The 27,194-nt window shown below is 37.1% G+C and overlaps 1 protein-coding gene across 1 annotated transcript in view; it reads right to left on the bottom strand.

The window, feature by feature from the left end:
- FREM3 (FRAS1 related extracellular matrix 3) overlaps window positions 1-27,194 on the bottom strand; it is a 70,216-nt gene that overhangs the window by 17,201 nt on the left and 25,821 nt on the right. The window contains 9 exon segments of the mRNA XM_056328322.1: window positions 1,418-1,600; window positions 2,512-2,676; window positions 3,299-3,496; window positions 4,713-4,922; window positions 7,109-7,258; window positions 16,324-16,575; window positions 18,674-18,799; window positions 19,037-19,267; window positions 21,835-21,981. Of these exon segments, the coding sequence (XP_056184297.1) occupies window positions 1,418-1,600; window positions 2,512-2,676; window positions 3,299-3,496; window positions 4,713-4,922; window positions 7,109-7,258; window positions 16,324-16,575; window positions 18,674-18,799; window positions 19,037-19,267; window positions 21,835-21,981 (1,662 nt within the window).

Genomic DNA, 27,194 nt, shown 5'->3' with positions numbered 1-27,194 from the left:
GTAAAAGTAACCCACTTTTGCTGGACAGAAAAAATGAATACAAGTTGATATTGATAACTTGATGGAAGACTTAAAATAACATCAAAACATAACATCCTGACACAATTTTGTGCCTGGCCAACTAGTTTTCTTCCAAACAATTGCTGGACAAGTTTCTGAATTAGTGTGGACCAGGGACGCAGTTTGCACGCAGAGGTCCTGCTTTCAGTGACAAAGAAAGTTCAGCAGAATGGGTCTGCATGCCAAGGAATGGTCCCAGATATATTATTATACCAGTACTGATACTGCCTCAGGCTCCATTTGCAGTGCATATTTAAGCAGCATCCAAAACACCTGCACTTTGAGCTGAAAAGTCAACATTCTTGGCGCTAGGTCTTTAGGAGACATGTTCATCTATATGAAATCCCAAGACAAGAATGGTCTATTAGAAACAGGCATCCGTGGTCCTTCCTCCAGAAATCAACTGGCTATTGTTATTTCTTGCTAAAAGCCAGGAGGAAGTGGTACCCATTTTTCTGACACCAGCCCAGTCAATAGCAAGAATACTCAAGAAATGAGAGACCTTGTTTGTTTGTTTATTTTAATTGTATTCAAGGTCATACCTCCCCCCCTGCAGAAGACACTGTAGAAAAGTTACTCCCCAAGGGAGCCTGTGTAAGCACCAGGCTTATACATTGTTCCTGTGAGGGTGACACTCCATCCAAACCACGTCACTACCATGAAAACAAATTGAAACGCAATAGGTCACAGGAAGAGAAGATGGGTCTGTAAGCCTGAGGTTTGAACTCTTTCCTGGGAGACAGGGGACCTGGGTGCCAGCTCCTAGGGGTGGGGTTTTCTATGAAAAGCATCCCACCACGGGCAGCTCCTTACTGTAAGTGCTTAAGCAGATCTCTCTTCCATACTGCTGGATGATGAACGCAGAATAAATCTAGATAATTGCCTTAAAATAGCAGAACCAGGAATCAGAGTATATTCCTGTATCATCTTAAGCTGTCTATCATAAGAATATCCCAACCCTCTTGCCACCTCAGGGGACCTGAGGGCAAAGCTCAAGAACCAAATTCTTCTCAAACACATGATGGGTAGGTGACAACCTCAGCTATGTGTGAACTCTGATTCTTACAAAGAAATCCTGAGTTTGCACTCCAGGTTAGGAAATTCAAAGTAGCCCAGACCAAACAGGATCTTGCATCCAGTTCAATCCCTTACAGGTCCCACAGTTAGCTTGGAGACAGGCAATACTCAAATCTCCTATTCCAAAACACACAAAATAAAGCAGGAACTCTTAGTCTAAAGTACGGTATTTGCCATTTGGATATCAAAGCAAGAATTCAGCTTCCTGCCCAGTATTCATTTGCGGGAAGGCACTTTCCAAACTAATCTTTCCCATCCCCACACCCAGTGAAGCCCTTACCTTCTGACATTGGATTGTAGTCTTCTCCTGAGGTGGCTGAGCCATCCTTTGTGTGCACTCTGACAACAGATACTTTGGAGCTATCACCGAGGCGTAGAACATGGATTCTTACTAGTGCAATTTCTCCAGGTTCCTCAGGCTCCTGAATGCTGTATTTTATTTCAGAGAATGTAATAACTGGTTCTAGATGAGAAAAGAACCTCAACGTTAAAAAAAATAAATAATAATTTTCTAATATCAACTAGACCAAGTGCAAATAACTTCTCTGAGAGTGGGTAATCCAAAAGGAATGAGAATGTCATAACTAACAAACCTGAAAATTCAAAGTGATTGTCTGGTTATTAATATATTTGATTTATTGATTGCTACATGGAATGATCAAAGTGAAATACTTTGGAAACTGGAATTCAGATAGAATTTTGTAGCTATTATTAAAAGAAGAACACCTGATCCCCTGGTATTTGCTTTAGTAGAGTCTGAATGGAATATTTAGACATAAAACATGTTTAGCTTTTGAAGAAAGCAGTGACTTTTCCAAGTTATTTATTCTAATGCATTGGGAAAGGTATGGGATAAATCTGATTTTCTTAAATGACTCTACAACTTACAAGGAGTCCATTTTACAGCACTATCAATTATGTTACGGTTTTTTTGTTTGTTGTGGGCTTTTTCTTTTGTTTTTACATGTCATTTGACATCTTCAGATGCATAACCTGTACAATCTGTACATAAAAGTCCCTATTACATTCCTGAAGGTTTTGTGAATTTGACCCAAGGCATCTATGGTTCTTTCAACTTAGTCAAATTTCTGATACTCTTATCAAAGCAACACATATACAGCAATAAATGGAATGGAAAGAAACAAGTGAATTTCTCAATTTCTCTCCCCATTATCTCACAAAAGGCAGAGCCAGTGATGCATTCAGAATAGAATAAAAAGGTGCAAATTCAAAACATAAAAATAAAATACTTGACAGGATTTTTAAAAACTTGGTTGGGTACTTTGAAAACTGTTGGCCCAAACAATGAATGGAATTAGTCCCATTTTCCCATTTGCAGCTACATATGTAATCAACAATTAACAAAAAACTCACTGTCATCTTCATCTTGAATCTTGATCATTGTCTCTTTCTGATCCCCAATGGAAGCACCAAAAGTAGAATTATTTTTTGGTGTTCCAAGCACCAATCTGAATTCCTCCTCCTCCTCATAAATTACATCATCCTCCAGAGTTACCACACAGGGCTTCTCAGTTTCTCCTGCAGAAAGGTATCAAGCGAAAACAAGACCTTATCATCATGGGAACACAAAAGACCAGGATAAAAATGAAACAAAACCCACATCCCAAACTTTTTCAGGCTTGCCATAGAAAAGTCTCAAGGACATGGAAGCAGAGACTAGCGTGGACTGGCACACTTCATTTTTTTTGTTGTTGTATTTGAGTCAATCTCTGCTAAGGAAAAATCCCATGACACTCCCATTGTGATGGGAACTAAGCAGCACCTTGCGCAGCATTCAGCAGGGTGTTGTATGGGGAAGAATCTGCTGCTCCAATTGGCTTCTGCTGAAGGCACTGTATCAGTATTATTCCTGCATATTCTCATGAAAAAGTGCTAGGCTCAAAAGTATAGGAGAGGATGTTCAATATTCTTTATTAATAATTCTTTATTGTTTAAATTTGGCCATATAAACCTTTGAAAGTGTGGCTGTCGCAGTTATAAAACTATTTGTAACTAGTCCTGTGCTGCCTTCTTCATCCACAGAAGCTCAACTAGCATAGCAACTCCCAGCATGTCCCGGAAGTCTAGCTCTTATTTTATTATCAGATTACTCATTAGACAAAAGTAACACATTATTTTCAAACTCCAATGGGAAAATTACCTGGGAGAAACACCACTACAGAATCATCTGTATTTGGCCTCTCCTTGTAGTCCATCGTAACCTGGGCAGAACCCTGACGAGTATAGCAACGCACTGTGGATTTATGGTTAACGTCACCGCTTCGATAAATGAGGGCCACCAGCTCTTCATCTTTTTCATTTACCATGTACATTGGTTCTTTGAACTGGACTTTAGGTACTGACAACAGAACATGTATCGCAAGTTGAAAAGGACCCTCATACACGGGCAGAAAATATTAACCACATTCAATTTCAAAACAAAACAGAACAAAAAAGTAGCCTTTTTCTTTAATTTAGCATTTTATTTGCTAACCTTTTACAATAAACTGAAGAAGGTTCAGATTTACACATGCTTTTTAAACATAGATTTTGAATGTATATGAATTCAAACACTTTCCTGGTCTACAGCAACTAATTGCAAACTTAGTACTAATTCTGTCACCAGTCTTCTTACAGTAGCTAGGACTTTGTGTTTTTTTTAAAAAAAACCAGCATTTAAGCAATCTCTGAGCTGTGGAATTATTTTCTATAAAGCAGTCTCTTTTACCTTTAATGCAGGGAGGAAGTAGGTGCATGATACCACAAGGGCAGAAAGCGGTGACAACCACAATTCCTCCTCCACTGAAGTCAGTATCATCCTTCTTGCTGACTTCAATGAGTATTTCACAGTGAAACTGTAACTGCACTTCAGAGTTCTATTTGAGAATGAGCTTTCTAAAACAATATAGCTTCTTTAAGTCTTTGAAGTGCAACAAATCTGCAGAAACCTGAGGCTGCTGAGAGTCAGCTTGGTTTATTTACCAAGTGCTGGAGAACCTCTAAACGGCGCTGTGTTGACTGCTGTTTACTTTTTTAGAAGTTTTACACCTACCTTGTTTTTTCCCCCGCTTAAAGCTGCTCTAGAAGCGACAGTACAATTACAGCTTCATGCAATAGCATGAGCATCAATACTTGCATAATTACTTGAAAAACTTCGCTCTCTATGATTTTTGGTGTTCAGATATTACTAGGGGAAAGAAGGTTTAATTCCTTTGGCTTATCTACCTTCAAAATGAATATTTTGTAGCCTTAATGCACCAGGCATAAACAAATGCACTTTCAGCTCATGGCACAGTCCCACTATTACGTTTAGTTGTCCAAAACAGTATCTTCAAGTACATCATGAGAAGGAAGACACGCCAAAGAAGCTGCACTATAGCCCTATGTTCCAACTTCAGGTGTAGCACACAGCTGTTAATCTTTATAGTGTAGCTGGGGTAAACGATACATCACAGCACTTACACACACAGCAATTTATGCTACTGCCAAGAGAGCTCTTCCACCTTCTAAGTGCACTTAAAACACTAAAAGGAAAAACCCTTGAAAAAACTCTCCCCCACCCCCTTTACACTTACAGTCAGTGACGGTGTCATTGATAAAGACAGTAGTTCTGCTAGGGTCTCCGAGCACTGCATTTGTTGGCATGCATAGAACTAGCTCAAACTTCTCCAGACCTTCCAGAATAGGCTGGCCCAAATCATCAAGGATGATCACTCGTAACACTTGCATGTTGACTCCAGGTGTAAAATCCAGGTTACGGCTGATGCCCACGTAATCAACTCCAGCTGTTTGGGAAACAACAAGACTTGTATGGTCAGTTGCTACTATGTGTACATTTGTGAGGTGTGTTTGCAGCAGTTTCTACTGCTGTCCTGGAGAAAATTTAATTCAGATTTTTGTCATGTGCAAATAAATTTGGGAACAGTGAACATACAGTGCAACACACACCAATACATATCCAGATCATCATTTTGCTCTTTATGCCATCAGCACAATTAAAACTTGTTTAAGAACCCTTAAACTGCAGAGTAACAGGCTACAGCCTCAACAACATCCAACAGACCTGCTGTCCACAGCAATAAAATCCTTTTGCTCAACTCTGGACTGCATACATAAGATTTTACTTAGCTATTTACCTTTAAAGGAGCAGATGTGTGTCTAAGATTAGTTCCAGCTGTACCTTAAGGAAAAGCATCTTGCGCTACTAGGCTAGCTCACTGAGCTTGCAAATAGTGCTGTTACCATGATCTCATCAATGGAAAGGAGCAGGCAGCTTGAATGCAGGTGAAAACACGTACAATGGCTTTTTTTGTTTGTGTAGGAGACTTTTAAATCTAAACTGAAAGATGTATAATGACTTCTTCCTTTGCTTATGTCCCATTGTTTCACTGAGATTCTGTCTCCATCATTTTGCACTCTTTTTAACCAGTGTTCCTCCCTATCCCCTCTTAAATGTTCTACTTGTTGCTTGTAATGACAGCAATTCTTTCCCTTCTTAGTCACAGTATGTTGAAATTTACCTAAAAGTAACTGTGCCTTTTTCTGTTCCACATCATTTTGTAGCCTCTGGCTTCTCTGCGTAAAAGCTGACCTCCCTGGTGGGCTCTGTGCATTATGAATAGCCACAATTCTTGCACAGGTTTTGTTCTTTCCTTAATCAAATATTGTGTGCACAAGCATTTCACATGCAACCATCTTTTAGTGTGTGCAAAAATCTATAAATACTTGAAATTAGGAAAAGATTTAGTGAAAATCATATTTTGTCAAAAAATCATAACTAGGCTTTAAAAGAAATTATTTTTAAAAAAACTATAAATACAAAATTAGAAATGCAACATTTTAGTTTGCTACTTTGTACACAACACAGAAGATCCTGTAGGACCCAGTCGTATTTCTTTACCTGTAGAGTGAGTCTCCATGTAATCATCACGTACACTGTCTATTTTGCTAACCACTTGCCTGTTCTTCAGTAACTGTAGTCAAATCCTATTTTCATATATGTATGTTATAAGTTCATTAACTGTCCCTTCAATCACACATGCTGCATTACTAGTTGCTGTAATTCTTTTATTTTGGTAGTAAATTTTATCATATATCACACACATTAAAAAAAAGAGAGTTTTGCTTTCAGCTTGATTAATATGAAAATTTCTGAAGCCTTATCTATCCCTTGCCAGTGTGTCATCAATCTGTTGGGCTGAACATAGAAATTCTTGTTAATGCAACTGATTTTCTTGACACCAAGCAGCTATAACTTCTCCTTAAAATTAATTTAGCCTAGTAACTTAAGTAATTTAACCTAGTAAGTCAAGCAATGTATTTAAGCAACTGCAAAATATTGGACAGCCAAAATTTTGGCCAGTATTCCCAAAATCTGATAGGGAAAATTATTTTTTGTTGGGACTGAGAAGCAAAAAAAGGGTTTTTACAAAGACAGTCACCATATCTTGGGTATTTTGGGTCAGTGTTGGACAGAGAAAATCCTTGGAGGTCACACTGCCGGTGCCTTCCAGAATTTCTCTCCACAGATACACCAGCCCTCATAGATAAATAAAACTTCCTCAGCTAATGCAGTGATAACATCATTTCAGGGCAACTGCAGATTTATGCTGTAAATTCAGTTTTATCCCACGAAACACAGTGCTATAAGACAATACTCTCCCTTTCACTCCAGCTGTTCCCCCAATGTTTGCCATCAGTTAAGGTGCAAGTAAATTAACGATCGTTTTATCCACATCCATTCTGCAGTCTCCATCAGAAAGTCAGTGAGCTTAGCAGAGTCTTCCTTGCCACACACAACTGGTACACAAATGTTATGTTTTCTACCTGATAAATCCACATCTGACGTCTTTTACTTCACCTTTCCACCCCATATATACACTGAAGGTAAATAAGAGTGAATGCCAGCTATCACATTTTCATGCTCACATACTCTAAAGCAACCCGAGTGATATTTTTATGAGTAACTCACCCTCTGCTGACACTGGTTCTGTTTTTCTGGAACGCACCGTGACAGAAGCTGCTTTGGACAGATCTGTTCCAGTCCTCCAGACACGAATCTCCACGTAACCGGCGCTTTCATCCACTTGATACTCAGTGTTACCGAAGTACAAAGTAGGTTCTAAATACAGAGAGAAATGCATATATTTTTGAAATCGCCTCTTTTGGCCTGCTCTTGTGGACATGTATACTTAGTACTTAAACTCTCTAGTCTGACTTAGGGCTCAATCTCTGCAATTTGACTTTTAATGTTAGCAGCTGGGAAAAAAAAAAAAAAGTCATTACCAATTTCCACTGCAAATCCCGGTAATATCTACTGTCCAATTACATAAATAATATTATGCACCTGCCTACCACTTAATGAAAGGTTGGTGTTTTTTTTTCTTTTAAAAAACAAAATAAATACCTCTTGAATTAAGTAAGTAGTGTCATATCTATATATTTTTCGTCTTATCGGCAGCTGAGAGAGATCTTCCACAGGCAGCTGTTTAACCTTACTGTTCACCTTACTGGCTGTTTTGAAACAGCCATTTCAAAAATTGTGACTATGTAACATAACAGACATAAGACATGGGATACTTCTTGTATTATTTTCTTGTTAAGTAAACCAAGGCAGAATTTTAAGTTTACTATTAAAGGAAATATATACCTAAATATACCTTCTCACCTCCCTAAAAGATAAAGGTAGTTTGCAAGTTTAAAGAGTTTAGCCTTCTCTTTTTTTTTAATTGTTTCCAAAGCATACATTTGACATGGATGTGGCCGATTAAAGCACTACAAGCTGGTTTTATCTTCAGTGTGTTAAAGTGCCTTTATTTATTCATAGAGAATACAAAACGTTGCACAATCCAGGTCATGGAAAAGGTCAATATTAAATTGGGTTTAAGCAGAGACTCGGTTGTTTAGAGTAAGAGATCAAACATCACAAGACCGTCTCAAAGTAGCGCCAATTTAGCTGCCTTTCTGAATACCCATCAAGAAGAATGATGAGGCATACACTGGAGACCTTATACCTGCTGCTTTTACTAAGTAATGGATAGAGATTGCTAAATTCAACACATGGCCTCCTTTACTTTTGTCACCTAAACAATAGTAGGCTTTATCTTGCTATCAGTGTTAATAAAGCCTGACACATTTTGTCTGTGTTGCATGTTATTACTAATCTATATTAACACAATGTAAAGAATCTCTCCAATACCACAGCAACACTATTTTAGCACAATAGCCTGTATCTTCTTTAGTAGAACCGCCACAGTTGCACAAAAGCCTGGCATTCATCCAATACGCTGCATTTCTATTGTACCTCTTGGGGAAATTAAAAGAACTCTGAAAAGCTTTAGAAGTCGTGATTGTTGTCTCCTAGAGCTGGTGAAATGGAAGCTTCGAGTGAAACAGCATGGTCCATAAAGTTTTTTTAGTTTTTGGCTACCTGGTGTTTTCCAGAGCTCAGTTTATTACTGAGCTCAAAGCCAGTTTTTCAGAAGGGACAGCTTCCAGTGGCTCAACGTGCCAAATAGAGCACAGAAAAATACAAACTTTTCTATATAATGTGAAGCAACTCAATAATAAGAGTTGTCCATCCTAGCAATAATTGTTTTACATTCTGCATCTCACCTTCCCAAACCTAAATAAATGTTCTTTCGTGAATGGGGAAGAATATCTAGCAAAGTTCTTTTCTCGACAGGGACAGACAGCGCTACTCAGCTAACTGAGAATTTTATATTTGCCTAGAGGACTATCTGTTTCTTCCATGTATATATAAAAACATCAGAACCCCATCTGGCCCATATCTATATAAACTTTGCCACTCCAGCTTGCAGGCACCTTTGGACGCTTACTGTAACTTTCTTGAGCCACTGAACTGTGAACCTTCGCAATAGTTTACCATCAGAGCAAACCCTGACAATCACGAAGACTTGCTGCAGAAACAGATGAAGTCTTTAGCACACAGTATTAAGGCGGGTACAAATGTTCCAAGCAGGACTGTATTAATATTTATTTTCAGCCTTTTGATAGATCACCTTTAAACAGGCTGAAACAATTCCTTCCTTAGTCAGCCCAGCAGGATGTCTGACAAAACAAAGCTTTTGCATACAAGCAAAAGGTTAGAGAATGAAACCAGACATTTGGTGATGGTTTAAATAATTTAACAAAACACAAAGCTCTTTGAAAACGTGGGATTTTGAGGGACAGATCTAGTCATCAGGACTGCAGGACTTCTAGCTGAAGCTCGCAACATTTGGGGGATTGAAGGTGTTGGCTTTCTTCTTGATACAATTCTTTTTCAATTCTTGAAGTATATTTGTGTTTGAAGAAAAAGGGTATCGTGACTGAAAGTCAAACTGAATGTCTCATTTTATGTCAATTAAATACCTCAAGCTGTTTTCAAATAAAATTTTACTTTGCCTAAAGCAGCACCTCAGCACAAATTTTTCTCCCCACCTTCCTCCCACCCCTTCAATCAACATTTTTAATGATCAGTTATTTGCCGTTTTTGGCATTTTTACCCCTGCCATGATAGGTAAGAGTTTGAAGATGGTCATATTCCCTTCCCACTGGCTATGCATGTTTTACTATCAAGGTCTTCCCCACGTGGGGGGGAGAAGAGTAGAGTCTACAGATCCAAACCCGCATGACTTTTTGTCACAGCTAATGGATTATCAAGTGACTACCGATGCCCTATAAGTTGTTACAGTTCTGTTTAACCAACTTGTGTAAAGTAATTCTGCACAAGGCAATGGCAACACTCCAGGTCACTGGGACCAAGATCCTACTTCAACAGAGTGGGCAGAAAAATTATTGGAGTCCCTCACCAAAAGTGAAAAAGTAATTTGGAAAAATACAAATTAACAAAAACTGTTACAAATTTGGCCACATTTCATGAAGATGGACACTGCAAGGGTAATCAAGAATCTTGGTAATTAAAAGAAAATTGTTATTTATATTTTTTAAATTAAAAAAAATATTTGTAATACAATATAATCTACTCTTTCCCATTCCTTCTTCCCCTCTGAAAGAACTCTCCAAGATTCTAGATTTTGTTTAAAAATTAGACTGGTTAATTTTCTCTACATAGGAATCTGCTTTCAAATATCAGGAGTCTATTCATTTTCCCCGAGGCACAGCTTAATGGATTTTCAAGTCCAGGTTTTTAATTCTTTTGCAGTTTTAAGAGATCAGGCAGTTCAGCTTGTTACAGTCCATGATGACTGTCTTGAACTGGCCTTTAAATACCAGTCTCCTTAATTGGGAGAGTAACTTTTTTCCCCCCTTGAATGTGCATACCTTGTCTATAACTATACAGACTGTATGTAACATTATAGCTTCAGATGTCAGTGCTGCTCCTTTTGATAAAAAGGTTTTTGTTTTGAAATATGGCCTTAGGAAATGCAATAATCAGTTATATTATTCTTATTAGAGTTATTTTCCCCATTTCTACTATACCCACTGTAATTTGTCATTTTTAATTGTGCTGAGCTTTTTCTAATTCTCCTGCCAAACTTGAAATGCTTGCTGCAATGATCTGAAGTTTCTCAATCTTATTGCATTATCAATTAAAAATACTGAGTAAGCAAATACTTTTGTTCATTTCCAACAGAAGCAGATGAAAATAGATAAAAGAATAAGTCTTTCTATAACTATTTTTCAAAATCTTCCAGATGAACATGTTTCACATATAAATATAGTACAATGAGACAGAATTATTCTTTGGATAATGTGACCAGTCAACTATTCAACAGAATTTTCTGTGCCTTCAGAGTTTCTGAAGATCCGATCTAGATATACCTACTCTCCCCAGAACAGCAGGGATAGGAAACATCAGGCAATGGGCTACTAAACATACAGGTCCAGACCTCAAGGAAGATGGCACTTGTGACTCAGTTATTACAGCAAATTAATCACTTGTCTCTCATACACAATCTGCTCTTATTATGGAGCCCAAAGGTAACAACAGCATCCTGTAAATTCTACCAGGGCAATATACTTTAAAGATGCAAACCTTATTTAGGATTCAACAGCTGATCGCCAAGTCAGGAAAAAAAAAAAAAAAAAAAAAAAAAGGAGAAAAAAAGGAAAAAAGTAGAAAAAAAACCCAGAAAAAAGAATAGGGGTGGGGGGAAAGCAGTTTTACAAGTGCAGGTCATTCACGTATTTATACTCTTCTTTTCTTTCCCTTTTGGGATGGTCAGTGAAGAAATCCTTACATTACCAAACATTTAACCAAGAAAGCAGAACAGCATCTGAGCTAACTGGTAATCTTTAGTAAACAATATTGATTTCAATCATAAAATGCCATTAACTATTAATTTAAAATCAACTTTCACTTATAAAATAATAGCTCTATGTGTTACTTTGGCCTGGAAAGCCAGTCAATTTTCTCTTTTTTTTTTTTTTTTTTTTTTTTTTTTTTTTTAAGGCTGTGGTCCTGAAACCTGTTCTACCTGTGATTGCACTTAAACACACAAGCAAAGAGCTAATGTGAATTTCCACTTGCTTAGAAAACCACAAGCTCTTTGCACCTATTTCTTCAAAGCCACTTACTGAACAACCAGACCCTTTGTTCTGCTAGACATGGACAGCGCTCCCAGGCACCCACATTACAGGAAAATAATACACAACTCAGACTTACTGGTTTGGGATCAAGAGTCTGCTACAAAACCTGCATTGTTCTTTGGCTTGGAGATCAAAGAATAGACATTATGTCTTGACTATTAACTTGCTGTATCTTTTTTTTTTTAACTTTTGAACACTTCCTTTATTTATATGTTACTATGATGCTATGAGACTGTGGAGCAGTAATTAGAGATATTTAAGTTTTAAACCTTTTCATGCACTAAGATATATTGAACTGGTGACTGAAGACTCTTGAAACCTAATAACGAGTTATTGCTGGGTTTACGTGCATGCGACATGGCTCTGTGAGGAGCTAGGGATCTTCACTTGAGGCAGCCTGTGGGAGGCCTCTCCTTATGACACTGACAATAAAATTTTTAGGACACTTTTCCTTATAGTCTTGTTTTCACTTTAAGGAATCCCTGGGCATATGCCTCTCTCAGAACCACACTTCAAGCTTTGATTGATGCCCTCCCCCATATAATGCACAAACTATATCCCACCTAAATTGAGATGGTGAAAATTTGAATCCCTCAGATGCTAAATAGGGATAAATTTCTAGAGTTGTAATCTGAGAGATTAAAACAGACCTGTGTACAGAACTAATACAGAAAATTTTCATGCATTTCACAGAAAAAACTTCACTGTAACATGTGTTTCATTTTCCAGTATAAGGCCATTATAAAGAGCCATTTATTCAAAAATGCAGCAAGATGGAGCTCTTTAGAGAGGGAGACCTAAGCAGAATATACGTAAGAAACATGTAAGAAACCTCAAACCCTGAAACAATAAAACCAAGAAACTGCTTTCTTCTCATTTTGACACACACACAGCACCATGGATACCAGTGGTCTCACACTTTTATGAAGCTTTCATGAGACCTCTCAACAGAACAGCCAGCAAGACAAAAATAATTTCCATTCCTGCCTGTGCTCTGGTATCAGACTTTCAAAATGGGAACAGTGACTGCGATAATTTAATAATGTTTGAATGCCTGGTATTTATCTCACCTTATGGTGACGTTTTCTTTACTGACAGAATGTTTGTTTGGTTTTTTTTAAATATGTTATATAATTTGTGAAGCACTCTGCATAAATATTTAAACAGCAGTAACCTCACTAACAGAAACTTTGTTAACATACCTGACTGCTTTCCTTGATGATGCTAAGTGGCTTTCCTTCTTACTGTAAAGTTTAATTTGAGTAAAAGCATTTCAGATCACTTAATATAACTAATTCTTCAACTTTCACTGACATGCGGCACCACTGAAATGATTGACATTAAAGTTATGGCATTTACCCTACAGCTTTCTCTAGCCTAAGAAACTCAAGTTTTTGTCTCCAAAATTTCTTTTATTTCAGCTAGTTGACAAGAAATATATTTTTTACTTCAAATCTTAGGAATGTTAAGCAATACCAGTGCTAATACCAAGTAATAACCTGCTTTCTTTGTATTTGGTCATTGTGAGATGAGTAACGCTGTGAATAAAAGTAGCACAAGCTATTTGCTTTGATATGTATGACAGGGAGTGTTGACAGAATCTCATCATGGGTGAACAAAAGAGCAAAGTAATCATGTCCAAAATATTTTTATTTAGGTGAAGTGTGAGGAATATTTCCTGTGTTCTTGCTACAGCAAGGAGCACATTCATACTGCATACATCTGTATGCGGTCATAAATGCACACTTCTCTAAAAGCCCTTATCTTGCTGTCAACAAAAACTCCACTGACTGCACTGATGTAGTCTAACACCTCTGTACGTAAATGCTTATGATGTAATTGTTCAAGCTTATCTGTTATATTGGCTTTTACTCAATCCCAGTTACATTTTTACCATCTGTATTTAGAAAAAAATGGGTTCAGACCTCACAGCTTGCCATTACACATGAAGGACTATGCATAGTACTTTGCTGCAAGGTTACCTACTTTTTATTTGAACTGTTAAGCTGCTCATAACACTGTAAAATGCTGGAAATGGTGCCACTATTATGGATATTTCTGTAAAAATTTGTGATACAACAAAAGCCTACAAATGCAAAAAATAGGTATTGTGTTCCAGGTTCATTTATATTAAAGCTAATCACAGCCTGAATAAACTTTTATTTATGCTGTGTCTGTGTGTCTGGTTATTTATCCATACAAGCAGTTTTGGAACACTGTCATATCTTAATAATAGAATTTTGCATTTTCCTTTTTTTAGAGCTTGGTAACACAGGATTACTATTATCCCTTAATGCTGTAAATAATTCTATTAATACGCATATTAAAGTCTTACTCTCTCAATTTCTTCCTTTTCTTCCTCACAGGGTTTGCTGGTCTTTACTATTAGAGGTATCACAGCACTCCATCATGACTAACTTGACCAAAGGATTGTGTGAATGCAGTCACGCCCCACATAACAAAGTCGTACTCAGCCTTCTTCCATGTGGAAAGAGGCACTTTCAGGTTTATTATTGCCTTATTCCTTTGCTTCGTCTAACAAACGTTCCAAGTTTAGTCTGCATACTTCAGCAGTTGCCATATTGCAGTTTATAATGGGAAATTTTGTCTGTTTAAACAACCAGTTTTTCCCAGTATTAACAAAAACCCCAAAGTGTTCATCCTTCAGGCACAATCAGGTCTACAGCTATGAAACCTTGTTTTTTACTTTAATGGACTGTAGGACCATCCATTGCAGGGGTGGTAAGTATATATACTTAGCCATTGTATATACACTAACAGTAACGGGTAAGTATTCAAAATGAACTGGTGGACCAAAGTATCATTCTGTAGAAAAAATGAACTGGTGAAATTTACTCTTTGAAACTCAAATTTTACACATTTGAGAAAGAAGGTTGTCCAGTTTCCCATCAATCAAACGCTAGCAGTCTTCTCCCAGGTCAGATCAAAAAGAGTGACAGCCTGTTTCCTGTCCGTTTACTCAAAATGGAAATAGTCTCACAGAGTGATGTATTCTTAAGAGACTTCTCATTTCAGAGAACACTCTTTCACAAATTGAGCTTATGCCCTGGCTGTCTTTCCACGTGACATAGGCTGAGTTCAGAATTACTCTGAATTTATCTGATGATAGGTTGGCAAGTGTTTTGCTGGATGGTACTCTTAGAAAGAAAGCTTTGTAACAAAGAAAGAAAGAAAGTGAATATATGATAAACTATCAATGTTGTATTGAAAAGTAGAAGCATGATAATTTTCTGTCAATTAATATGAAATAATTATCTATACAGTAATTTAACTTTATATATATAAATAATTTTCAATCTATTAAAGCTGCATAGAAAGCTGTTTTGATCTGCTGATAATAAATAATCTTGTTTCCTATGAAAATAAAAATTTGGTCATTGAGTCTGGTAAAGAAAACAACTGTCCTGCCACATTGGCTTAATTCTGCATTATTTTCCCTTTGTGTTCTCTCAAAAAGATAAATAAGCCTTTCAACAAATCTAATCACAGAATCATAGAATCATTTATATGATACTCCTACTAACTTCAGTTTTTGGCAACTTCACTTCTAATGTAAATCCTCTGGCCTCAGAGAAATTACACCAGTGATTATTTTGGCCCATTCACGTTTCATTTGAGAAAACAACATTTTTCCCTCATCAGTTTGACTGTGTCTGTGTTGACTGGTTGACTTCTGCAGGACATACAAAATGGTAGAAATAAACAGTAGCTAACAGAAGTATCTTTCTGGATCTTTAGCTTCTTCCTTTTATTCATGTAACAGAGTGAAAATTACTTTTTTGTTACAGGACACAGAAATCAGCCCCCAAATCCTCATTATTTTTGAAGTTAACCAAAATTTCCAAAGAATCAGCTCAATATAGCTTAAATACTGAACTTGATCAAACTACAGTATATTATGGATTTGTCTAACCACAGTACAAAACTCCTGCCTTATTTAGCTTAATTATATTCACAAGATTATATTAGAGAGAAAGATTTAGGCTAAAGCAACAAACAGAATGACAACGAAGTATATGGCTTTTCTTCTGCTTCTGTCTAATAGTATCAATTCTTGAATTCTGTCTCTCCAACTGCATAATAAAAGGGGAAGACTTGAATTTCTACCTTAAAAGTGCACACTTTGAAGTCCCTTGACAGGGCAGGAATTACTGTGTATGACAAATCAGGTCTATTAACTATTTCTACTCTTTAGCTTTATCTGATGATACACAAACTTTTTCATCTATAATATTATCACAAAACTAATCCTATACCTGTGTAAACTACTGTAATCACAGACTCTGCTGCAGTAACAGTAAATCTAATAACAGATCTACTTCAGAGTAATAAACCAGCCAATTAGTCCTATGCCAGTAAAGAAATGAAACCTAATCCTCAACCTCTACTGTAATAACACAACAGTATAAGCCAAAGTGCATGACACATATTTACACTTAATCTTAAACATAGTTCATGTCTGTTCCATCAAATTTTCTACTGAGTAAGCAAATCTTAGACTCATATTTTCAGCTTTTTAAGAAACAAAAACACAGTGGAAGAGATTATTTAATCAGTAAAACTTCCGAAGAGGAAAGCTGCAGCAAAACAAAAGTGCTTCTTTGTACTCACCATCATCTGTGTCAGCCAAGATTATCACTTTAGTGCTTGGGAATTCAGTGCCAATTTGGCCACCCACTGGCATGCTCAGAGAAATATTGAAGGTCTCATCTTCCTCATAGAGAGAGTCATCAATAATTATAATACGACAGGTTTTCTCAGTCTCATCCTTATTAAAATGAACAATGCTGCTATGATCTTCAGGACGTGAGATGTAGTCAGAGTAAGACAAGACAGTGGATGGTACCGTGCCAGTAGCAGAACCTATGAGGAGAGAGGGTAAGAAAAATCAATTACAGGGACTCAGGTTTAAAGAAGTGGAAGAACAACAGCCCTTTAAATGAAACAAACATACAAAACCAGATTTATGCTGGAACTGACTACTAAATGTGTTTTAGTAACAAGTTACACACAGGAAATCCTTCCTATTTATAATTACAACTTCTCCAGTAGCAAAGATGGGGATTTTATTATTGCCCAGTACCCTCATGAAACTATTCCTGCTCCCAGTTCACTGTTATCTCCACTTATCCTGACTCAACTTTTTTTGTGGGCCTGCACTTCAACCAGGTGAGAGAAGTGAGTCAGCTAATTAAAAAAACAACAACAAAAAAACCTTTCAAAACCACATAATTTGTATCAAAGTGTAGAGCACAGCCCCATCAGCAGTTAACAGTCACGATAAAAAGCAATTTTTTGTGGGAAAATTATTTTACTGCAGCATGTTTATGAAACACACAGATCATGACAACAATTACAGCAATTGCGTGTGTGGGTAAATGGCTGGCTTATTAAGGCCAGACAGGTTGACAGCCTACAAAGACAAAAAAGTCCTAAGTAACTCAGTAAGATTTTCTGTGCCTCAGTACACAAAGAGGGGAGAATTCTCTTAAGCCCTTAAAAGACACTGATGAAGGAACAAATGACCTCTGAATGCCTGACACTGAAGATTCCTGCCAACTACTCAGGCTGACTCTTACAGGTAAGGGCAAAATAGAAACAAAAGATGTTAAAAGGATTTTCTGAACCAGAAGTTTAAATAAAGTGACAGAACTGAGCATGATCCCCCATTTTCCCTGCTCATGAAACATACAGAATGCTGGTATCTCAAGCTATGACTAACTAATAGGAGACTTCTATATAGAAAACATTTTTTTCAATCAGTATTTCATATTTCACTGCTTAAGATAATTGCTGACCTCTGTCTTAAACCTGGTTTCATTTATAAATGCCCATTACCTTATCTTTATTAAATCTATTTTTGAATGCAAATTTTAGTTTTGATTAAGTTATCTGATGTATTTCATAATACCTAGTATTTTTAAAGTCTCGAGTATTTTCTCTCCTCTGCCACCTTGCTTTTTCAGTTTATAGCAGGCTTGCTGTGTAATCAAAAGCTGTATTTGGAAAACTTCAGATTCAAATGAGTTGAAGCAAGAATTACATTATCAATTACCTGCCTGTATTAACTATAGCATTTGAGTGACTATCACCATGCTGAAAATCAGCACACCACCACAAATTTACATTCACATGTCTGTGAATAACTAGTGAAGAAAGGGTTGTGATCTGAACTTTATAGCTGGCCTCTAACCTAATCAAAACCCCAAAACCTCATTTGATTTTAGAAATGGTTTGGTTCTAAATCTACATCTCTTCTCTGTGGTTCATGACCAACTCCATACATTGCCTTCTTTTACAACACAGATTGCCAAATGAGATAAAAAGCATTATTAAGGCAGATCATCATTGCTTTATACATCCTTCTGCATCAGGCTTAAACAAAAAGTGATACTCGATGCCTGTAGTCTGTCAATTTTGAAATACTACTTCCTGGTGAGCCAGCTGAAGTCCTGACTTGGCTTCTTCCAGCTACGCATTCAAAAAGCAAACCACTGCCAACAGGAATCACCCCACCCCCCTCCACTGGGGACCTCAGTTCTTATTCAGGGTCTATACAAATGTGCAACGATCAGTCAGACCCTCAACAACAGGAGAGGTACAGGGCTTAGTACTCAAAAAATCCTTTTTTTCCTCTAAACATTCACTGTAGGGACAGGCGTTTCCTCTTCAGCAGGAAGAGCTGCAGGAAAAAACAACAGTGCCTCTTTGAAAAAAGGTATACATATATACACATATATGTGTGCATGTATGCATACACACACACATATTCTTACACTTTGGGCTTTACAACACTCTAAGCAGAGAACTAGGCACATATAAGTTGTCTGCAAAAATCACTTATTCCAGCTACTGAAGTTACTGGCAATACTTGCTGGCTATCAATAACTGCATTTGCTCTCTTACTTACCTAAACATGAATATCACACTGAATAATCTGTTACCTAGCTAAATAACATACCGTGGTGTGTAGAACAAATGACCATCAGTTCCCGACTGACATCTCCAGATCTTCTAACAGGAACCAGCAGTTCACCTATATCTTCCTCTACTCTATATTCCAGCTGAGGAATATACACTGTAGATACTGAAGAAAACATGATGAGAGAAGGGGGAAATCAAGGCTGAACACCTGTTTGACATTAGAGTATGAATTTAGCCAGGGAAGAGATTTAATAACAAATACAAATGCTTTGTTCGGTTATACGAAGGTTTAAGACAAGGCTGAGCCACAACAGAGCAAAGGCAGATGAGGTATGCAGGTACTCACAGGACCTGCAAGTGAACAAAACTGCACCTAATCACAACAAGAAGTAATACATGCCATCACCAGGATCCACGATTTCAACTGTTGCTATTGCTGGAAACTCAAGGGCAGCCATAACTGGATCAGAGAGAACAATCTGGAATGTTTCAGATGCCTCATATTCATTGTCTGCAAGTATCTTCACTCGCCAGGTAGCTGAAGCCTGTCCTGGATTGAACTGGACCTGTTTCTGAGGTTTTCCTTTGAAGTCTTTATCCTTTACTGCTGTACCATTTTTGGTTCCAATACCTGCATAAAAATTTGGAGGAAATTCTCCATGCATTTTAATATGTTAACACAACTAAAACAAAAATCACAAAGAAGATTTTTAAAATGCTAATCTGGCAGTTACTGACCTTTAGAAAAAAATAAGGATGGTATATCACACTTTCTCTAATACTGTTGCATAGCTCATAGAAAAAATAGGTAATTAGGGCAGGGTCCTGCCAACATTTGTGTGTATAAACAATTCAGTTTGCATAGAAAATTTAATTGAGTTCACCTGCTGGACACTTAAACAAAGTTACTGAGAGATGAGGTTATTTATCAAATATGACCAAACAGAACTATTTAACAGGGCCAATTTTTCCATCTATATAAAAATTTGTGGAGCAAGTTTTCCAGTTATGCCTTCGGAAAAGATGTATCAGTCTGTTATGAAATTTATTTATGTCAATTAAGGTGTTCAAGGCTTCATTGAAGGTATAATTTAGTCACCCACATAAAAACAAACCAACCAACCAAACCAGGAAACAACCCCACTGCTCATCTCTTTCAAAAATAAATTAATCATTGTATGTTTAACACTTTGTGCTTACAGTTTCTGTTACTGCTATGTACAGGAGCTGTACTCTACCCACATTTAAGATCTGTGAAGTACTTCCACCACTTTCTATTTCTGTATACTAAATAACCCCTAAAGATTTTTGCCTCTGTCCGAGTCTGCAGGTGCTCTCCTAGCTAGGTAAGTACATACCTGGGCATTTGACATGGAATTGCAGCTCAGTGCGACAGAACAACATCCTCAGGATTTACTGGGTCCACCATGCAATACAAATTTGCTTCTCTCCCACCCCTATTTTTCCTTCCTCATGTAACTCTAAACTGCAATACTTAGATATTCATCCTCTCTGCTAGGGTATTTTCCAAGCAAAATCTTTTCACTACACGTTCCCATCTTAACAAAAAACAGAGAGGGTAGTTACACAAAGAATCTAGGGCTAGAGATGAATCCATTTAGTTCAAAGTAAAGCAGCAAATCAGGATTTAACTCAAAGCCGGTTTTGTTTGCTATTCAGATTAGATGGGTTTTGCTGCAGCATGAGGAAAGGATGATAAACCATGAATGTTTTTAAAGAGCAAAACCAATATCCAGAAACGTGAACATGCTTTATTGGAAACTCACATGCAGGGTGCTACAGCTGACATAAGGATTCATTCAGCTTTTACTACTTAATGCAGCAGGAGCACTCAATTTTTTTATTATCTTTTTTTGTGAGACTGTACCATACATAAAAATGTATCATAGAAAGGCACTCAAGAAAAGATTTTTTTCAATACAAAAACCAAAAAATACAAACAAAGACTTGCTACACATTTTTAAGCCTGCATATTTTTACAGCTAGGTTTCTTGTTTGTTTTCATCATAGGTGCACACACACCAGCAGAATCCAACTGTGGCTTGTAATGAATAGATGATAGGTAACTCACCATGGGGCTTTGAAATTCATTTCTGCCTTTGGGTTTCAATACAGCATTAGTTCAAATACATGGACATCTTTTTATTAAGGTTCAACACCAGCAATTACAAGTCACTTTACCTCCCCAGCTGAGAATGATTAATCCCTCTCAAGGCAATGGCCTATGTGCTTGTGGGAGGATCTGATAGCTAGTGAAGAGCTCCTGAAGGCTGCAGAGTATGAAAAGATTCCTAAATGATTTAATTCCTAAATCAGTCCTAAATTCTTACAGTTTTTCTATTCTAAAACTGCTTAGGTTTTAAATGCCTAAAATGATTTCATTAATATCATTAATATCAGATAATAGCCTGATACATTTATGTTGCGCAAAGTAAATCTTGTCATGCATGAATTCAAATGATGAAAAATTTAAAACTTTTAACCTTTTATCTTTTTGTTTGTTTTTAAATCAAGGAGAAAAAGACCTTTCTGCTCAGTGCTCCCTGAGTCGCTCCATTGGTGCAAAGATGATTCCTATTTACTTTGCAGAGCTGTCACGATTGGGTACTCTGCTACCCCATGATAACACACTCTTTAACATCAGCGTGCTCTACGGCAGCCACCTCTGCTAGCAAATGACCCTTTGAGAATTTCTAGTAGGTTTTGGTTTTTCTTGTAGCAAAAAGGCCAGAATAACACTGCCCTTGTAAAGTGAGGAGCTGTAACTAACATCTCCACAACTTGGTTCTGCAAGCAGAGACAGGCTACTTCAAGAACTTAATTGTTTACTTATAGCTAAAGTTTATTATGAAACGTATCCTGCCAATATAAAGGAGTATCCCAATTTCTATTTTGTTGTCTGGCAAGTGACCAGGAAAAAGACAGTGGGCAAACAGCAGAAGTTGATTTTATTGATTTGTTCTTACATCTACTAATAGACATATTCACTTCAATTTCTGGGTGGCAGCAGTGGAAAATGAAACACATAGCCATGTCTAAGCAATGAAGATCTATACCATTGATATTCTCATCATTTGGCATTTATCTTGTTAACAGAGGAACAAGCGACTGTGGAACAGCTCCTTAACAGCTGCCTTTTCTAGTGCAAGAAGCTGCAAACGTGAAAGATTTACTTACTGATAAAAGAGGTTTCTCCCAGATATCCTCTGCGTCTGATGGCCACCTTTAGAAATTTGGAGTTTTCATCTACAACGTAGTTTTCCTGCTCTAGTGAAATCCAAGCCCAGTTCAATCGAAATGGCTGGCTCTTTAACATGTTCCCCCCTGTGTCACAGAAAAAGCATCCTGAAATACTATGTATAGTTCACAAAACACAACTGGAATTCCCTAAGGTCATTGCTTAAGTATAATTATATCGCCTCAGGACAAAGCTAGCCTGCTTTTTCACCTGCAGGTATGAGGGACAGAGGTGCATCTCATGAACCACAACGGTTCACTTTCCTAGACCTTCCACGTTGACCTGCACGTCTTCCAAAAGGCTGGAGGCTAGTGCAGGGGTCACAGCCTGTGTCTTAGCGCACCAGCTCCCTAATTAAGCTACCTATTCACCCTCAAAGATTACTTTGGCAGAGATTATTTCTGTCAGGAGTGGGATTAAGCTGTGAAAATAACTCTTTGGGAGGTTTTAGGTGGGACAGATTGTAGTCTTGCATTACTGACTCTTTTTAAACAATGCCAGTATGTGCCTATCAACATCAAACATGAGCACAAGCTGAATTCAGCACCTCCTAGTAAATTTAGGCAACATGTAGTATCATGTAAGGAAGATATATAACGAATTACATATTGATTGGTTGTGCAAAAATATTTGGAAATTGTGACTAAGCTTCTATTCTTTGCTTTCAGGAAATTAATTTGTTAAGAACAGTAGCTATTCTGTATTATACAAATAAAACTGAAAAAATCAAATTATGAATGTAATGCTATTTAAAATATACAAATTCAACAAAATTTATGTTGTACTTTTCTTCTGTTTTGGAAAATTATCTCTTTAGAAGCATTCTGTAAAATTCTTATGTCATCTGGAAAATCCTGTTTCCATACAACAAAGGCAATCAAATAACAACTGATCTTGAAGCCAGCTCATTAATTATTTTTTAGGTAGCAAAATTAGGCCTTAGGCTGCATATGGTATGCTTTATAGTACAAGATTATAACATCTAATTTCATAAAATTTTCATTGCTTACAGATAATTGACAAGGTACAGCTAAAGAAAGAATAGACAAGAAAAAAATTGCTCACATCAAGAACTGGTACCACTCTGTCCTCCACTTGTCTGATGATTTTTCACATAATGAACAGAAACTTGCCAAAAAAAAGAGTACTTCAGATATTTAAGAAGCGTCTACTTACTGAAACAGACAATTTCATAAAATAGAAAATTGTATCCTGCTAGCATTTTGGGGGCTTTTTTGGTTAAAAATTATGTTGGTTAACGTTTTTCTTTTAAAATAAAAATTACATTTTTCTCTATAATTATGTACTTCTCTTACAGAAGGGGACAACTTGAAATCAACTGACTAATTTAGCACTGGATAAAATAAACACTGACACTTTTGGATTAAAAGATCTAATTCTCTACTAGTGCCCGGTTGACATCTAATCAAAATCACCACATAATCCTCATTTGCTTTAACATTGCAAAGTCTTATACTAACGTTATCTCTGTGGGCATTGCCTCAGGCTCTTAGAAAGCATAGGGCAAAGTCCAGCTTGGAATTCTCCTGCTAATTGGAAGCAACTCTAGATTATACATTGCGAGTCATTTCAGTAATTGGTGAGGTTACACCTGTGCAAAACCAGTCAGTCGGATGAATTTTAAGATGTTTTAAGCAGTTACAACTTGGAACTAATTGTGCCTTTGAACAAAATATGCAAGTCATTCAGCAGCATTGTGAAAAAAAAGCATTGAAGATAACATATTTCCAAAAAAATCACCTTAGTTGCAAGCTGAAACCTAAACCTATTTACCATCTGGAATATCCTCAAAAAACTCTCTTTAGCTGTTCAGCTGCTGCCCATGGCTGCACATAGGCTGGAAAAAGACCTCTGAAAGCATAATACACATGTGTTTCTTGGTGACTTCTCCCTTATAGAAAACAGAAAGGCTTCTTTTTATCCTAGAAACATCCCACCAAATGACATTATTTCTGCTGAAAATAAAAGTTTTCAGCATGATCATTATATTTTTGTTAGACATCTTTCCTGGCCACTGTTTATTTTACAGCCTTCATCTCTTGATAGACTTCAGTCTTTTAGTTGGGTTTTTTTCCCATTTTTTACAAAGACAATCAAACACAGTGTACTCCAAATGAACTAAGGCTTACCAGCTTAGAAACAAAGGAAACAAAAGAAAATTCTGACTTAAGGCTAGATTAAAACCAAATCCATCAAAAGACTCACACAAAAAGAAAAAAAAAACTTTAATTCACTAATAAATTAATGATAAACTACCCAACTTCCTACCAGTCAACAACTGCAGTGAAAAGTTCTCAGGTGTGAAACTACTGATGAACTGCTACATATATATACATATATATATATATATACACACACACACACTGAGCTAAATTCCAGATGTGATGGGACCACTTGCAGACTTGTTTCCAGTCACAAGCACCAACATCTCTGGCAACCATTTGTACTGCAAAACCCTCTTACATACATAGAAAACACATACAGCCTCCTCCTCCACACATACAAAATATACTTTTATGTGTAGGTAAATACACTATTATATATGGCTGTTTAGCAAAGACACATTCATCACTCTTCAGGTATTCTACAGATATTTTCTTTTGGAAATGTCTGCTCCTACTGCCAGAGTGGGAAGGGATTTAGGAAGGTTAATCTGCAATATAACTATCCCCAGACTATTAAATCACAATGAAATGTTGCTGGAAAACTAAAGTAAAATTTTCCCCCAAAACTGTTACCCTTAGCATGCAGTACATCCCAAAAAACATACTCTTGGGAAACAGTGGGGCCAGGTGGTGGGGGCAGGGAATTGTATGGCATATGTTCACCTATATCATTGGCAATCTTAGCACAGTGTGTATGACAGGATCTGATGACTGACTGCTGGAGCTGATGATACAAAGCAGCCGCCACGAATTGTTAGAAAATGCCTTTTGCTTTCATCATCACTAGGAAAGATCAAAGAGCAAGACAGCTAAAGATACACTTCACTTCTCAGTGGTATGTATATGACATTCAACTGAACTCAGTACCTGGCTTTTTGTAAACTCCTGCATTAAACAAAATGATCCCAAAAGTAGACCGCAAACACTCCGTAGGCTTAAAAGTAGGCTCAAAGTAGACTCATATAAATTACCTATTTCTGGGAATATCACAGAACTCAGCATCCTAGAAGATAAATGTCTGGAACACCCTTCGGCTCCATTCGTACTCCTAGACAATTTTTCCCTCTTTTCAATAAGTCATCTCATTTGGTAGGTGCACTTCCAACAGCATCTTCCCAACCGTGGGCTGCTGTTCAGTAAAAATGAGGATAGCTGAGGAACTTGTACAGTTTGCACAATACTAAGGCAAGGTTCAACACTTGTTTACCACCTCACATCATCTTCACCCATGCCTTGTTTCAGAACTGGAAAAAAGCTAGAGCAGGAGGTGGTTAAATTTTTAAGATAATACATTTTCTGTAGTTTTTAAGAGATAATGAAGTGTTATCTAAGGGTTCCATTCTTTATGTTGAGAATTTAGTACTTCAAAAACAACAGAGAACTTCGTTCTGTCAAGTGTGTTCCAAATATATGCTTAAACACCTCTGTTTTCTAACTAAACCACCAATTCATTAGATTACTTACATATGCAACAGAAGCTGTAAAATCTTGTAACTTCCCATTTTGCCATTTTTAGAAGCAATTTTTAAGGGGCAATTGCTGGAAAAATTAAGCATATTACATATTTTACATTTGCATTTCTCACAGAAAGAGAGAAACTGAAAATTACAACAGACCATGTTTAAAAACAGGCCAGTATGAAATTAGGTATTTGCCAGTTCTACAGTTACGATAAATGGAGGTACTCCAACAAGATACTGTAATTAATAAGGCCTCTACATAAGGTTCACTACACAGCCCATCAGCCTGTTCGTGGCCAAAGAGGGAAGCCTTCAAGGGTTGTCTCATACCATCAGCTTCATAAATCTAACAAAGCCAGAACTGTTCTTTTCTTGTCAAAGAACATTTCTTTAAAATCTCCCAAATTTCATAAGAGACAGGCCTCCATTTGCAGTGTTTTCCTAAAAATGCTGTCCTAGAGTTTCTGCTTTCTTGGTTTTATTACCCCTAAGCAAGGGTTGATGTCATGCCAAATGTTACCAGATCTTGGGGAAAGAGACTAGATTAATACAAGGAGGTAAAATTGAGCCTTGTGCTTGACACGTGGGTCCTGCATGCTATGAAACATAGATTTTAGTGCTGTAACCCTCACAGACAACATAAATATATATTCAGGAGTTCTAAATCAGTAAAGAATGGTACATTAATAACCCAAATACCAAGACACTCTGTCTTTTTTGCTCTAGTGAAATGTCCATCTGACCACCATCTCAGACTTGGTTTAGCTTGGGTGGTTGGCAGTGTTTCTATCAACTCCATCAAGTGAAATTACGTTTCTTTACAACAGCTGCTCTGTGGATGCAAGCATGTTTGCAGTTGGCTTTGATTTGCTGGATAGCTAAAATTTACTGAAAGGGATCGGGAAGATAGAAAGCAGTTGACGTGAATAAACAGTGAAGGAAATAAAAGGAATGAAAGGTTGGAGAAGCACAGACAGAAGAAAGAACAAAACCCACTAGCTCAGAAAAAGAAAGTAAATATACGTATGTATGAAAGGGAAATTGTTCCAAATGCTGGAAAAATTGAAAAGGGAGATGAGAGGGAGGGGGAAATCTAAATTAATTTGTAACTTTAGCTAAAAATAGTTAAGAGGTGGCAAAATCACAAATGGGTACTTATTCCCCTGCCACCCAAAAATCTTCAAAAAATATTGGGAAAGGGACAGACAGCAGCTCAGGAAATACAGTTTGTTGGGAACTAGGCAGGGTTTTTTTTTGTTTTTCTTTTGAACAAAATGAGTCTTGTACTATGGCTCAAGGAGTTATTTTTTCAGAGAAGTCATGCTCCATGAAACTAAAAAAACATCCCACAACAAACAAAACATCTCACCTGCCCTAGAAACCTCATTTCTCCCTGCATTTATATAGATGCATTTAGAAAGGGCTTTGGTCATTACTACTATTTTTTTTTGTGTGTGTGTGTTTTTTTAATTTTTGTGTACCACAATATCAGGCTGTATTATAACAAGTGAATATTCTTAGCCTCCTGTTTGTAATGAGCAAACATTCTGGCTCAGAAGGAACAAGTGGCTGTTCTGAGCAGACCAGCTACAACAGCTGCCATTAATCCCTAACCTTCTTTTACCTTTCTTCTTTGCTAGCATACGCAGAACA

This window comes from Falco biarmicus, chromosome 1, assembly GCF_023638135.1.
Source record: "Falco biarmicus isolate bFalBia1 chromosome 1, bFalBia1.pri, whole genome shotgun sequence".
In the NCBI taxonomy this organism is placed as follows: Eukaryota; Metazoa; Chordata; class Aves; order Falconiformes; family Falconidae; genus Falco; species Falco biarmicus.
This window is presented reverse-complemented; position numbering and strand designations above follow the sequence as displayed.